At 47.2% G+C, this 15,287-nt stretch overlaps 5 protein-coding genes across 5 annotated transcripts; 3 read left to right on the plus strand and 2 right to left on the minus strand.

The window, feature by feature from the left end:
* Window positions 1-1,324: 1,324 nt before the first annotated feature.
* Window positions 1,325-3,248, plus strand: BDBG_16351 (H+/K+-exchanging ATPase; the record flags this gene model as incomplete). Its single annotated transcript, XM_031724318.1, has 6 exons — window positions 1,325-1,504; window positions 1,568-1,595; window positions 1,700-2,244; window positions 2,306-2,584; window positions 2,634-2,864; window positions 2,925-3,248. The coding sequence occupies exons 3-6, from the start codon at window positions 1,864-1,866 to the stop codon at window positions 3,246-3,248; spliced, it is 1,215 nt and encodes a 404-aa protein (XP_031576384.1). The 5' UTR covers window positions 1,325-1,504; window positions 1,568-1,595; window positions 1,700-1,863.
* An 8-nt stretch (window positions 3,249-3,256) lies between these two features.
* BDBG_16352 (H+/K+-exchanging ATPase) lies at window positions 3,257-5,005 on the plus strand (the record flags this gene model as incomplete). Its single annotated transcript, XM_031724319.1, has 10 exons — window positions 3,257-3,288; window positions 3,341-3,626; window positions 3,690-3,752; window positions 3,814-4,032; window positions 4,087-4,270; window positions 4,323-4,379; window positions 4,436-4,494; window positions 4,550-4,560; window positions 4,620-4,809; window positions 4,898-5,005. The coding sequence occupies 10 exons, from the start codon at window positions 3,257-3,259 to the stop codon at window positions 5,003-5,005; spliced, it is 1,209 nt and encodes a 402-aa protein (XP_031576385.1).
* Window positions 5,006-7,058: 2,053 nt separating this feature from the next.
* BDBG_01302 (uncharacterized protein) lies at window positions 7,059-9,727 on the minus strand (the record flags this gene model as incomplete). The annotated part of the gene is made up of 6 exons (XM_002628348.2): window positions 7,059-7,227; window positions 7,446-7,496; window positions 7,712-8,774; window positions 8,842-8,916; window positions 8,981-9,589; window positions 9,694-9,727. 6 exons carry the CDS (start codon window positions 9,725-9,727, stop codon window positions 7,059-7,061), a joined length of 2,001 nt encoding a protein of 666 aa, XP_002628394.2.
* Window positions 7,640-13,462, plus strand: BDBG_01303 (uncharacterized protein). Its single transcript, XM_031720275.1, has 7 exons — window positions 7,640-7,998; window positions 8,092-11,427; window positions 11,505-11,632; window positions 11,692-11,791; window positions 11,851-11,992; window positions 12,059-12,267; window positions 12,332-13,462. The coding sequence occupies exons 2-7, from the start codon at window positions 11,227-11,229 to the stop codon at window positions 12,899-12,901; spliced, it is 1,350 nt and encodes a 449-aa protein (XP_031576386.1). The 5' UTR covers window positions 7,640-7,998; window positions 8,092-11,226; the 3' UTR covers window positions 12,902-13,462.
* On the minus strand, window positions 13,414-15,138 carry BDBG_01304 (DNA damage response protein Rtt109; the record flags this gene model as incomplete). The annotated part of the gene is made up of 1 exon (XM_002628350.1): window positions 13,414-15,138. One exon carries the CDS (start codon window positions 15,136-15,138, stop codon window positions 13,414-13,416), a length of 1,725 nt encoding a protein of 574 aa, XP_002628396.1.
* Between the last annotated feature and the right edge of the window lie 149 nt (window positions 15,139-15,287).

Consider the following 15,287-nt stretch of genomic DNA (forward strand, 5'->3'; position numbering starts at 1 on the left):
GGGTGATTGCATCAAGGCGAGAAACAAGGTTAAAATTGGATCGCATGCCTTAGGCACTCGTACGCATGTTCATCGAAGTTTGATTATGGAAAGATATATGAATTACGAAAAGTAACTCCGTTACTAGCTATCCTAGAAGGAGAATCGGATAAGCTCGAGCTGGCAAGGATCCAGAAGCTGTGGCAATTTTGATTTGTGGCAAACGTTATTCCATATTTAAATATCTCAATCTCACAGGACAACATCCCAAATTGGCGGGTTTCACCGGGAGCTGCCCTTGTTGTCCGGACCAATTTATCTCATCTTACTTTTGCGCTCAGGCAATGTCATGTCTCTCGAACTCGTTGCTCAAGCAGTCCAGTGAGGAAGGGATCTGGGAGTGACCGTCCTTATTATTTCTCTCATTCACGATTATGTTTTACCCTTACTTTCGTGAAAGATGCCTATATACCTCGCGAAGTGCAGGAGAAAAAGAAGGTCCAAAATATCGCAACCAATGGTACAAATGATTTAATCGCCGGCAGAAGCTTATGCGGCACGATATTTGACGACAGTTGATTTTATTTGAGATATTAATGGGTAAATTACTGCACCCAACTTCTGGCTATCCGCCCCCTGTTTTTGTTCTAATCTTCTGGCACGTGTATCAACTCTCTCTTTTTGGCTATGACGACTTATTCAGTGCTTGGTGCTATGTTTCTTTGGGCTGGGGGGCATTGAGGCTGAATACGGAAATTTGTTTTGATTTTTACGCTCTATTAGCACTTCGTCAGTGTCCAGTTGCTTCTCGCAACCAAGGAAAGTCTTGCATTCTATCTAACAACCACTACGATGGGCTATTACGTCCGAGAAATTCTTTGCTTTTGTTCCTATCCTTCGTCACATAGTATCAGCTTTCCACAGTGCTTCAGGTCCTTGTCGTATGTTTGTTTTCCCGCTTGGACTATGAGGCATTTATTTTTTGCTCTTCTCCCGCATAGGTGAAGCTCAGCCCCAATGGGTCTCTACAACCTATCCCTTGGTAGCCGGATGTTGCATGCTGTTTTCTCTTGGGGGCAATTTCTGCCTTTTGTTTGTATTTCTTATCTTTTGGATGGGAAAGACCATTCCTATTGCCGAGCTGCACACCTGAAGGATCGGCCGTGATTCAAGGTTCATTATTATCAAATGGGGTGGAAAAGGGGTCCCTTGAGGGCTCGAATATTTTCCGAAACCTGTATGCCATCTATTATAAAAGGACATGCATCGGCCCCTGCTCCTAACATTGTTTTCAATCTTCCTATCCTTGCTATTTGAAATTGTTTTGAACACTTGATACACTACGGAGAATGAGTGACAAGAACGAAGACCCTCGCGTCCGCATTGCGGACGAGACACAACCTTTTTCCAAACCTCCGAGACGTACTCTCCATCGCGCTGTGTCAAGTTCCTCTATGTCAATTCGCAGTACTCACAGTAGAGTGGCAGCTCCAGAGACAGTACTTCCAATTACTTACCGGTCCCTGTTCGTTATTATCCCTGTCTTGCCCGGAGCTCAATCAATCTCATAACAGCATGCACAATTCAGATCGTACAATATCAACGAAGACTCAAAGGCAGGTGAACTGAACAAGAGAGATGCGAAACATATTCGTGGTACGTCTTAATTTACATCTTAACTTATGATTTTTTCTCTGTTGCCCTATTTAACGAGCAATAGATCTGGAGCAGTTAGATTGGCATTTGCTCTCTGCCGACGAGCTATTCCGAAGATTCTCAACTTCATCCTCTCAGGGGCTCTCTGCTGAACAAGTCGCTCGACGCACATCGGAATATGGGAAAAACCAGCCCACCCCACCGCCTTCCGGCCTGTTTCGAAAGCTCATGGCCTATGTGTTTGGTGGTTTTGGCCTTTTATTGTTTATAGGTTGTATTCTTGTCTTCATCGCATGGAAACCACTCGGAGATCCTCCTGCCCTCGCGAATCTTGCACTTGCTATTGTCCTCGCCGCTGTCTTTGTTATCCAAGCGGCGTTCAATGCCTGGCAGGATTGGTCCTCTTCTAGAGTAATGGCTTCGATTACCACCATGCTTCCAGACGAGTGTATGGTCGTTCGGGAAAACGGGCAGGAGTGGACGACAGCGACCGAACTTGTTCCTGGTGATGTCGTCAAAATAAAACAAGGAAACAAACTCCCATCAGACTTGCGTTTTATTGAGGTGTCGTCCGATGCCAAGTTTGATCGTTCAATCCTTACTGGTAAAGTCATACCCAAAATTCCATGATTGCCTATTTGTAATTCTAATTAATGAAATTGTAGGGGAGTCTGAACCTGCTCAGAGGACTGTTGATTCTACGGACAAAAACTATCTCGAAACACGTAATATCGGACTTCAGGGCACCCACTGTGTTTCTGGTAGCGCAACAGGTGTTTGTGTCGCTACAGGAGACAATACAGTGTTTGGACGAATAGCTCAACTGGCCAATAAACCTCGACACGAATTCACCCCATTGCAGAAGAAAATACTGCGCTTTGTCTTGGTTATCGTTGGTATTATTATTACTGTAGTTGTACTAGTTGTAGTCTTGTGGCAAGTTCCCTTAGTTCTTCTTCGTACGATTTCTATACTAACGGCTATCTAGGGCTGCCTAGTTGCGGAGAGATCATACTGATTGGATCAATCTCCCCCTTCTTATTGTCAGCTGCGTCTCGGTGGGAATTGCCTTCGTACCGGAAGGGCTTCCTGTTGCTGTCGCCTTGAGCCTCACCATCGGAGCAAATATTATGAAGAAAAATAAAATCCTCTGCAAGACTCTCGCAACGGTCGAAACTCTTGGCTCTGTTTCCGTCATCTGCACAGATAAAACTGGAAATTTAACGAAGGTAGGCGGATCCTCGAACTTTAGTTGTTTTTTGATATCTTCTAATATATTGTGCTTCTAGAATGAGATGTTTGTGACTGATTGTTACACTGGTGCGGAGGAATACACCGAAGAAGCTGCGCGTATAGCTAACCACGGGAGGGAAGAGACCGACGTCTCATTTGGTAGCTCAATGAATCAGCTACGTAGAGTAGGAGGTTTGCGCAATGCAGCGGAGTTTGATACGTCAACACTCAGCTATCCACCTGACAAAATGAAAATGTATGGTGATCCGACAGATCAAGCTATTCTGCGTTTCTCAGAATCATTGGGATCCGTCAATAGGCTACGAAGTGATACGAAAAAGGTTTTGAGCTCGCCTTCAACAGCCGGAACAAATCCATGATTCGTATAATGCACTCGTTGCATGCAGATGTTGAAGATATGTACGTAACACTACTTTGGTATGGTTTAACATCACCAACTAACCTGTCTTAGGCTTTATATTAAAGGGGCGCCAGATGTCCTGATTCCGAGATGCAGCAGTGTAGTTCAAAAGGATGGCACCGTTAAGCCCCTTTCGAGCGTGGATTTAACACACATCGAATCGGTCAAGAACAAATGGTCACTCATGGGCAAACGCGTAATTCTTGTTGCGCAAAAAACACTTAGGCCAAGTGCTGACCACCTGCTGTCGTCCTCAAATACCGAAAAAGCTGTGGTGAGAGAAGCTAAGGAGGGTTTGACTTTCGTGGGACTTCTTGGTCTAATAATAGATCCAATTGTAAGAACTTGATGTTCTATCCATGGTCTATATTCGCAACATTCTCACTCTTTTAACAAACAGAGAGACGAGATACCTAGTGTCATTCAAACACTACGTACTGCTGGCATTCGCTTAATGATGGTAGTATTTCCCATGTCTCTATTGTTAGACATATTCGGGGCATATCTGACATACATAATAATAGGTGACAGGAGACTTCAAACTTACTGCGCACTCAATCGCTATTGATTGTGGAATTATAAAAACTACTCGACCTCTTATTCACGGAGCCACAGAGCTCGATCGTGATTTCGTATTTTCACCAGAGAAGTTGCAAAACTTTCGGTCAATTGTTATAAGTGGTCCTGAGCTGATAACTCTCAATGAAAACCAATGGGAACAACTCTGCAACTACCAGGAAATCGTTTTCGCGCGTACCACACCAGAACAGAAGCTTCGAATTGTTAAAGAATTCTAGGCACGTGAGAATATCGTAGCTATGACAGGCGATGGTGTCAATGATGCCCCGGCCTTGAAGGAAGCCCATGTGGGTGTTGCTCTTGGTAGTGGTTCCGATATTGCTATAGAGGCAGAGGACATGGTGCTACTGGATTCCTTTGCTGCAATTGTTGAAGCTGTTAAATATGGGCGTGTGGTCTTTGGTAAGTTCGGGCAGTTCTATTTCCTTTGAAGACAAACCGCTAATGGGTGTAGATAACTTGAAAAAGACTATTCTCTACCTTCTTCCGGCTGGCAGCTTTAGCGAGTTTTGTAAGTATTCCCCACGGAAAGCTATATTTTGATTCTCCACTGACGTTGTATACTAGGGCCGGTTATGGCGAATGTCGCTCTTGGTATTCCGCAGGTTCTGTCTTCATTTCTAATGGTATGCTTCAGAGATTCCGCAAAAGCTTTCCCTCGCTAATTAATGATAACATCAGATTATCATCTGGTGAGCCCAGGTATACCTGTGATATCTAAACTCTGGTCTAGGATATTGATATAAAACAGTCTCTTTACGGACGCTGCTGGTGCCATCACCCTGGCATACGAGAAGCCGGAAGCTGATGTGCTCCTTCGACCACCCCGTGTTCCAAGGAAGGATCGCCTGGTGAACACCAAGCTCATACTCCATGCCTATGGATTTGTCGGCGTCTATGAATGCGCCCTTTCTTTTATCATGGCATTTTGGTATATGGAGGTATGTCGCGCAACACCTATTCGACTCATTCAACTGATAACCTGAAAATGAATTTCGTACTGAAACCATTCCCCATTTCTTGCTGTAGAGACGGGGTATTCCTTTTAGCGCCCTGGCGCTGAAATACGGCAATTTAGATCCCGAATACGACCCCAAGTACGTTGTCGAGATAACCAATAAGGCCTCCTCGATCTAGTTCGTCAATTTGGTAGTGATGCAATTTTTTAACCTCCTCACCGTCCGCACCAGGCGTCTAAGCATCTTCCAGCAGCCACCAATTTTCAAAAAGCAGTCCAAGAACCCATCCATCTTTATAGCCATGGTATGGGCCTTGTGTAACTATAGTGTTCATATGTACGTTCTTTTCTTTTCTTTTCTTTTTTTTTTTTTTTTGCTTCGAATCCCTCTTCCCCCTTAGCCTAACCCCGACCGTTTCCCTTAACCTCATATTGTTATCCTTGCGCCTTTGGTTCCATAAAACTCTAAAAGATCGCTTACAGTAGTAGGCCCACCAACAAAATTCAGTCTGTTATATCCCGGGCCTCCAAAACACCGTCGCAACCACAACACTGCCGGCAGAGTACTTTGCCCTCCCGGTTGCTTTTGGTCTTGCGCTCCTTTGCTTGGACGAAGCTAGAAAGTACAGTGTCTGGCGCTGGCCGAAAGGGCTTCTTGCGAAGATTGCCTAGTAAGGGAGATTTGGATTGATATGTTTGCAGCACAGAAGAGGGGTGGGTGGTTGGACGCGGCGAAATTAGTTTGATACGCTGATTTATTTAGATAGGTGGCAAGAGTTACATATCTATTTAACTATAGAATTTGGGGGTTATTGACGATTACATGCTTGGTTTATGCGTAGCCATCTCAGCTGGTTAAACGCGACTATTGATTTCAGTTCCCCCCTGAGATATTGCTGTTCCTCTTGAGAACGGTGTTGGAGTTATCATATTAGAAGGTTGGGATGAAGACTAGAAGAACACTTATCCTATTAAATTGCTAGCTTTTTGCGGCGTCTCGTGGAGATCTGCACATGCGCTCTTTGTCAAGAAATCGGGTTCAAGACTTGACAATAATACTAAACCTAACAACTACCGGCGCCACTTCAACTCTTCAAAATACGTCATGGTCCCTAAGGACTCGGGATCCAGGTGTCTTCTATTTCCCAAGAATTTTTGCTTCGTTTACCACCTTGGTTTGACCCATATCTGAAGTTCCGGCGCGGATTGGGCAATATCAAGGCAATAATAAAAAGTCAGGACCATCCTGGCATCAAGAGTAGGTACGTACGCTAATTGTCCCTCACGGCCAGACGAGGAGATTGTGAAGAGGAAGCTCGCTGGTCGCGCGCCCCGCCGAAGGCTCTCAAACAAGTTGAAACGTCGTTAGGTTCAGAAGGGACTCCGCCAGGATGGATACAGTTCAACTAAAAAAGGCGCCTTCAACTCACTCCACATCAAACCATGCAAGCTTCAACCTTCGCAAATCGCAATACGCTGTAAGCGCTCCTATGGCAGATCAGTGCTCTAAGATAACCCTAAAGACGCCTCACCACGCTAACCGCCAAATATTGCGCATGTTTCCTCCCCCAGGTCGGCTTCAGCCTGCCGTGTGAGCATGGAATACGAATAATGAATATTCAAATACTTGAGTCGAATAGATTTGCTTACGGCAGTCACGTGTCTCACAGATTATAATCCACACCACAACCTCCGACATATACTCCGTAGTCCGTACGGAGTACTGTATGGCGCTTTAGTAATTGAGAATCTGACCACTCCCGGGGCGCCAGCAGTAGGCAAGCCACCACTACGCTGTATAAGAATGGGTACTGAGCGCAGCTGGCGAGGAGTCAGCCGTTTTATTGGCTTTGTGGCCTAGTGGTTACAGCCCGGACCCGGCAGCTTGTAACCACGACAGTAGCATTTTCCCAGATCCACCCTTGGTGTAGCATCTGTAATTGCATGACTTTTGAAATGAGCTCATTCCAATTCTTGTTCACTACATAAGGGCTTTCATGAGACTAAATACACGGTAGGCTTACTGACCTCATATACGGCATCATTCTCTTCACCTTCATAGCACCGTTCCCCCTATCTTGAGATTCGACATCAGATTAACATATACCCAGCCCACTACTATATATAATACATCAAAATAACTGCCTACCAGGCAATTTAACAGTGTGCTTTTATGGCTTGATGGTTATTAAAACTCACAAAGTACTTGGCAAACTAGGCAAGAAAGGGGATTCAACTGGGTGGAGATTTCGTGCCAGAATTCTTGCAAAATCCGCCTCCTAGCTTCAGGAACATACGATAGTCTGAAGAATTTAACTCTGCCAAGCGCAGCCAAGGTGTTAGGTTCAGCCACGTAGCTCGTGCGCCGTGTTCGCACATAAGCAGCGTAGATTCTTTCTTGCTGTGAGAGTCTTAAAAAAGGGTTGAGAGTAGTTAGCTTGAGAGCTGCATGACAGCGATAATAAACATGTGAATGCACTATTGATAATCAAGCATGGTGTATATACTGGATTTTTAGAGATGATGAGAAAATAAACGAGAAAGGGTGTGAAAGGAGTTAAGTGTGAAAATAAAACAACATTGGAGCCGCAACGGCGGCCTTTTGCAAGCTAGACATACCAACGCAGGTTCCGCGCGTTGCTCGGGTTGGCTGGGTGCTGCTGATGCATGCTATTGATATTTGCTACTCTCGGGGGTTGGTCTGATACGGCCCGGGCCCACAGCCAGAACTCGGCCCGGAGTCAACCGCAACGTCACGCTAGGCCGCAAATGGAAAGCCTCGCGCGTCGTCCAATGTCCATCCAATCTGTCCACCCACCTCGAGGCATCGAGGTCCCTTGCATGTCCTAACGCAGCGCTAAATGACACTTTTAGCTTTTGCGTACTTTCGTTGCCACTCATCATTGAGATTCCGATAATCCTCGGGACCATATGGATCCCACATCTCCGCCATAAGCCCTCTCTTCCGGCGCGGTTCGAGCCCCATGTCGCGCATCAGCATGTCAAGGTACGGTACTGCATCGAAGATAAAGCTGGGAGCTTTATCGCCCCAGTCCGTGGGATACCGCCATTTGCCAAATCGGTTATGCAGCACTGTCTGATACCGTAGTGCGCGCATCTTTTCTTCGTCGCCGATCGCCGCCGCGGGATCATTCGCCAGGAGCCCAGAGAAGTAGGCGCTGACCCACAGACCCTGTAGATGCGCCGTGATGATGTTGCTGAAGTTGCTGACCATACCGACAACTGCCACATCGCGGAGCTTCAGGAAACGCTCCGACGGCGGTACGATGAAGTGATGCAGCATATAGGGCGTCAGCGGCGTCCAGGGCGTTATTTCATCCTTTGTGTCGATCCCCTCCTGAGATGTCAGCGGGACGTAATTCTTGTTCCAGACTGGCTGGTCTTTGAGCCGCGGGTAGCGCTCGAAAATCTCTTTGTCAGCACGTTCGATGAGATCAAGTTGGTTTGCGAGGTCTTCTGCTGGGGCGTCCGAGGAACGGGCGTGCGGGAGTCCTATCTCCTTATCGATTCCCTCAGGAAGGAACTTCATGGGTGGCACGTGTTTCCATCCGGTAACGGCGAGGAAGGCATCTGATTCCAGCTCTGTACCGTCGGTCAGATGCACCTTACCAGGGCTCAGGCGGTGTACTTCACCCACGTGGATCGAGATTTTGTCGCCATTCCTGATCATGTCGAAAAAGTCAGTGTCATAGTTGAAGATGCTGAAGCTGGTCCCTGTGAACATGGGGTGAGTCCATGGCTTTAGTTTCGCGGTTTCTGGGTGTTTGTCGAATTCCCCGAGTGCTATTACATCTCCGCCAAGTACGTTCCAAAACCCGTTGACGATGGCTCGGCCGATAGCAGTGCCGTGGAGGAAGTTGCGGATGCCACTGTAACCACCCGCTTCACTGAAAATGCAGGGGCTAAACCAGGTCAGGACGCGTACATCTATGTAAAGATATTAGCACAATACTGTAGAAAGCCTTGAGGTGATGCGCGCAGGTTCCACACGTACTTGCGAGCTTTTCTATCCATTTCTTCAGTGGCGTCACAAATGGGGGTGACATCCAACATGGCCCACGTCCACTTGCTAATATTCTCATGTTAGTCGTCCGGATTAATCAGTCAATCTTATTGCAGTACATAGCACATACCCCGGATTACCCAATTGACTTTCACCCCCGCCGTGGCATAAGCATACGCCGCGTCCCAAGCCGACTTGGTAGCACCCAAAATTGTAACAGACTTCGCTGTTTCCAAAGTATCTCTATTCAGCATGAAATGCTTATTATGGAATATTGGCCCGCCGAATGTCTCCTGGCCGTCAAAATGCGGCAAGAATGCCTCAGAAGTCATCCCCGTCGCGAGAATGAGCCGGCGCACAAAAACCTGCGACTCTTCCTGCTTCGAATTTACAACGGTCAATATCCAACCTCCGGCACCCGTGTCCTGGTGCTCTGCCACGATGACCTTGGTCTGGAGACGGATCAGGTCAGTAATACCAAACTTGGCCGCGTATGCCTTGAGATACGCATTGATGACTTCTCCAGGGATATGTTGGCGTGGTTTAACACCAAATGTCTCTGTGTCCATAGGGAAATCTGGATATTCGTACGTCCCGAAGAGATTGTTGCTCTTCAGAAGCGGGTATAAGCGTTTGTCGCCCCATGTTCCCCCAAGTGAGGATTCGGATTCGAAGATAGCTAGAGAATCGTCCGGATTTGTGCAGTGATACTGCTTTGCGGCACCCAGGCCATACCACCCTGCATGACAAAAAAAATTGTTCAGCGCGGTCTTCAACCACGTCCATCGGAAACAAAACCAAGGGAGTTCGCTTCTAGTTAGGGTCAAATAGAAGTGTGCTTACCGGCGCCTACAACCGCGCAGTCAAGCGTCTCCATCATTGGGCCAGTGTTGGCCGCGGCACGGTCGTTCAGATAGCCTCTTTAATGACAAAGGCGTTGTGTCCCAGGGTCTGCCAGCTGAAAGGAACTTGTCAGTATAGAAAAGTTGGAAGAGCTGAAGAATCAGGGACGTCGTGGCAGCAAGAGTATTCTCTGGTAACACGACACTGACACCAAAAACTGCCAAGGAGAAAGTCTCATGAGATGACCTTGGTCTGGCCGGTCGGTATGGTATGCAGGTCTTCACCAACTGTATCCAGAGCGGTGGGCTCCTTCCAATTAGCCAGCAGGGAGTGTTTCGTCCCTGAGCTAATAGAGCTAATGGGATTGAACCCACGACTAGTCCAGTGGTCCTTGGAAGCTTGACAACCGCGAATCAGTCAACGGTCACTGCAACGGACAGGGATGATGGAACGGGAAATGCACCAAGTCAGCGATAATCCATGCGGATACAACAGCATAATCAGTCGACTGGCATCCACAGACCAAAAGCGCCCACAGTCCTCAAATCCAAAGACATTGTCTTATCCTTCAGTGTCTTGCCGTGATTTTCAACCCCTGTAGGCTCGGTGGGTCAAACAGCGCCTAGCACAAGCGTGGCACCACCTGGCTAATTTTGTGCGGCATATCCTTGTAGAAACTACCTGACGGATGTAACAAACAGCAGTGCTAACAGCCACTTCCAGTTAGTGCTATACAGAACTATGCAGCGGAAACGGCCAGCCTTCCGCCGTCTCGCAAGGTGAGGTGGTTCTCTGTGCAGGGATGCCAATTTGACAAACCGCTGTGGGCCAGGACAAAAAACTCCATGTGCTGTGACAAGGGATAATCATTATCACTCACTCACAAGAATACAGAGTAATAATTGTGAAAGTTGTGCGGTCCGTCTTTGCATATGCCACCCATTATTGCCGCATTTTCATGAATAAAACAACTGACCCGATCAAAGATGGGAATTGCTACGCCGTATATGTGTATTTGTTTATTTTTTTTTTTTGCCACTTATCTGCTTGTTTTTCTAATCCGTGCGGACATACTCGTCAGATCAACTGGCCCCCAGGCCTATTCCATTCCCCCCCCTTTTCCTCCCCCACACCCACCCGTGTAAGAATTGAGTTTGAGTTTTTGAGAGGCCATCAAAAACTAGGTTCGCGTGGCGTGAGCCGGGCTAAAATACTTGGTTTTATTAACTCCTCGTGGACCTACCATGAGGAACCGAAAACTGCTCTCGCTGACTTTTGTGTCGATCATAACTGCAAAGAAATTCCATCCTGCCAGAGGGAGATTTCACAGTTCCTGAAATGTTTCTGATGAGTGATTGATCAATTGAGAACAGTGACAAAGGGCAGTGCATATCAATTTTGGCAGGAAATAAAGTAGGAACACTGCGGCCTCCCTCATTATCTCTTCCTCTGGCTGTGTATGTTCGTCACCCCTCTGCCCTAATGCATTTATGCAAGTAACGAAATTTCTTCCTTCTGCAACCTCTAAACGTCATGTCGCTACCTCCTCCATCTGATCCCGCTGCTGCTGCCGCTGCTGCTGCGGCAGAAGCAGCCTTCCATAGCTTTTCCACTGAAGCCTGGACCCTCCTCGCGGTTGCAATTCTGGTGACTGGTATTAGGACATATGCCCGGGTGACCGCTGTCGGGTTCAAAGGCCTTCAACCGGACGATTACCTGGTTTTGGTCGGAGCTGTATGTTTTCTCGCCTCTAAAGCTCGTAATTCGCTTATTTCTCCATGTATTCAATAGCTAATGTCCGTCTACAACAGACATTCTACACTATTGAAACTGCTCTCGCATATTCTGTCGGAAATGTAGCCAAAGGGCTTGCCAACAATGGCATGACGGACGAACAGCGGGCGGCTCTGTCCCCTGGCAGTCCAGAGCACCGCCTAAGGTAAGTGACCTAACTAAATCACTAGCAGACAACTCAAACGGGACTCATATTCTGTGCAGAGTTATAGGCTCCAAAATCCAGATATGCGGGTGGACGTCCTATGGGATATTGCTATGGTCGCTCAAAGCGTCGCTGCTGGTGCTTTACATGAGATTGACGGTACGAGCCTCCGAGGTACATTCACCAGTTCTTGCGTCTGACTCGAAGAAAAATAATAGCTTGGCTTAAATCGCTCGTACCGGATCCGAATATACATTGGTTTTGGCTTCATCGTCGCCAGTTGGGTCGCTGTGGTTCTGAATCTCTTCCTTGCATGCCGCCCTTTCCACAAAAACTGGCAGATATATCCAGATCCTGGAAGTATGGAGTTCCTTCAGACTCAAGAAAAACACCCAAGCGGCTGACTTATCGATTTACTCTTGCCAGACGTTTGTCAACCCGCCATTTCGAACCAGATCATTTGGGTCTTCCTCGGGCTCAACGTTACCACAGATATGTACCTGCTTAGCATACCGATTCCCATGCTTTGGCAATCGAGTATCAAACCCCTGAAGAAAGTAGGGTTGACAGTCCTATTTAGCGGAGGATTGCTCGTCATGGCCTGCGCCGTCCTGCGAGTTGTAATGATCGTAATAGTAAGTCGATATTCTCGCCGGACAAGATATTTCGGAAATCCGGTACTCTGACATACGAAAATAGGATCCAGTCAATGGCGCACAGTCAGCCGGGTCATGGGCCGTCCGCGAAACTTTCGTTGCGGTAGTAACAACGAATTTGCCAATGATTTTCCCCCTCATGAAGCGCTGGTTATCTAGTGTCTTTGGTTCCCTAATCACTTCAATGCGCTCGAGTAAGAGGACGGGCAACGAAACACCAAAGGACCTGCGCAATTTTGGTGGTAGTAGCGGCTTTAATAGCAGCAATAGACGGGGCCGCGGCCCTCCTACTGCAAACCCTATCCCGAATACAACGTTCAGCGAGAGCGAGGAGAGGATTATAGAGGAGTACAACATGCAGGAGATGAAAAACAATAAAAATAGGAGCACCAATGGGAATGCGGATTCGACCCAGCGGTACAACGGCAATGATAATAAGATCCAGAAACGTATCGACTTCACAGTTGTTTCCGAGGATGGTTCCAGCGACGGTCAACGTGCCTCTCCTGGGAATCATGATAATGGAAGGTTGCATAATGGTTTCGACTTTTCCGGCGGTGCAGCGACGAGCGGCTTCCGCACCGGCGATCGTGCCAATACGAGGAATTTTTAATGAGATTATTTTTTTTGGTCCGTTCATCTGTCATAATTCGTACATAGTGTCAGGTATGCGAAAAGGGGCGAATGGCGTTGGTTATACCTTTTGCTTTTTGTTTTGTTGCGCTTGCGGACGTTCTGGTGGCACACTTTTATGATAGACTTTTTTCCAGGAAACAATGTATAAGAATGCATTGTTGATAGCATAGTGATCCGTTGGCATGCCGAATGTCCACAAAGCTTGGTACATGCGCTGACAATTGGTAGACGCAGGCGTCGGATATGCGCTTATGGGTTTGATTTAGTACCTGGGCCCTAGCCAGTGAACAGAGTGGCACTGGCAATAATCCTTGTCAATGTTGACTTGCCAACCCGAGGAACTCATTCCACTCTCTTTCTTGTTCAACCACCCAGATTGATTTGTCTATAGCCGGAAAGGCCACCCCTAAAAAATAAAAGGGAAGCGAAACAATATGTTGCAAGATGTCACAAATAATAGTGCAATAAGAATCATAAAAATAAATCACTTTAAAATTCTCCTCGTTTCTTCTTTTTCCTAATTATAGTTGCATCGAGAACGTTAATCGTTGGAGTCGTCATTGGCAGGCTGCTACTTGTTGATGGCTGTTCCCTGTCATTATTGCATTCAAACGTAGCCGCGACGGAAGAACGGTCAGCGTCCAAGCCATCCGCGCCTGGAATGCCAGTATCTCCAGCATCCTTTTTCCGCTTCCTGATCAATCCTCCACTTAACAGGTTCGAGGCGTCTGCAGGTTGTGGTGTGGATTTTTCAACAGACTGGGGTTCACATTCCCCAACCACCTTTTCTCCATGATCGTTTCGACCAATTATGGTGGAGAGCTTAAGAATCCAAGAGTTAGTGCTTTCGATGGCTGCTTTCTCGTTGTCAAAGTCGAGTTCAACGAGCAGGTTCATAAGATCGTGGTAATCTTTGTCGTTCAATTTTATTGCATCAGTGGAATTTTCGACAGAAGCGGGGCTGGTTGAGTTTGTTGGTGGATCTCTAGCCATGACATCATTTTTTGGCAGCGACCTTACAGTACTTTCTTTCCGCTCATGGGTTTGGCACTCTTCTGTAGTCGAGTTCCTAACTTGCCCAGTCTGCTTTGAATCTAAAACCAAAGACGGTGCGATTTCCGCTTTGGCAGTGGCATTGTTACTAGACGTTGATTTGATGTTGGGGGTGGTTTGCGCGTTTTCAGATGCTGAGGACACCATTGGAACAGAGTTTAAAAGTCCAGGAGGATTTATGACCACCCATAAGAACCCAACCAATCTTCCAGAAGAGCACTCTTGTCTGTAGGCCATCATCTCCCAGAATTGATCTATGGTCTTGATACTGCGCCATTGTCCGGTGCTTGTGTCATTCGTAATATCAGAGACTTCGTCATCGAGGTCCAAAAGGAAACGCGCTTTCGGGTCATCTGGAAAACGTGGGACTTGGCAACGGGGCGGTGCGGTTTGCGATCCACATATTTGATGTAGGGGATATGAATTGAGCCAGCGCGGTCGGGTCTGGAGATCCAATTTTGTAGATGGAGGGAAGAAGGTCCTGGTCTCGAACTTGTCGCAACCTGGTACAATTAGATACGCTGTTGCTGATGTGGTCTTCGATTCAGTATCCCGGTTCTTCTCCTCTTCTGCTATGTGACCATTCACATCGACCTTTGCCTCAGGTTCGTGGCGTCTAAGGATGGGGTCCACCACGCGGCACCACCATTTGACCAACCCTCGATCATCTAAAATGTGTTTGCCCGGATTCTCTACACTGCCCGGAAAGAGGTATTGGTTCTGTGCGCGAGCAAAAAGAGAGAGAACAAGTCTAATACCGGGTCTCTGAAGCGCTGAAAGAAGATGCGATAGGAACGTAGTTGAAATACTACGCATCAACGATTTCGCAGTTGGTGGAAGTTTCAGCCGGTACAGATATCCAGTTGAATCGGCCTTGGAAACAAACACGGTGGTGAGGTTCGCAGTAGTAAAAACCAATATCTCGATTGCGAAGATAAACAGTTCGCCGCGATTGTCCACCTTGCCATCCTCAGGCACATCTTGCTGGATCGAGACTGTAAGGAAATGGTTTTCACAAGTTGTGGGCTCATCAGTTTGGCCAGGCGGGGCAGAGAAAAGGGCGGAACACGGCGCCGGACTGGTGCCCAGATGGCGGGCAATGAGCTCTACATCTTTTGGAGTTGATTGAGCGAGAGCTGCTCTCAGACTAGAGGAGAGCATGGAGTTGATACATGAACAAGGGTGCGCCAAGACACCTCAAAGGGGCCCTGCGCAGCCGCAGCTCCTGTAGAATAGATGAATAAATTTTGCTATGGCATATACATCACGCGGGTTGCTATAGATCCCTTTTCTGACAGATATTTGCCTGT

The sequence above is a fragment of the Blastomyces gilchristii genome (genome assembly GCF_000003855.2).
Source record: "Blastomyces gilchristii SLH14081 genomic scaffold supercont1.2, whole genome shotgun sequence".
In the NCBI taxonomy this organism is placed as follows: Eukaryota; Fungi; Ascomycota; class Eurotiomycetes; order Onygenales; family Ajellomycetaceae; genus Blastomyces; species Blastomyces gilchristii.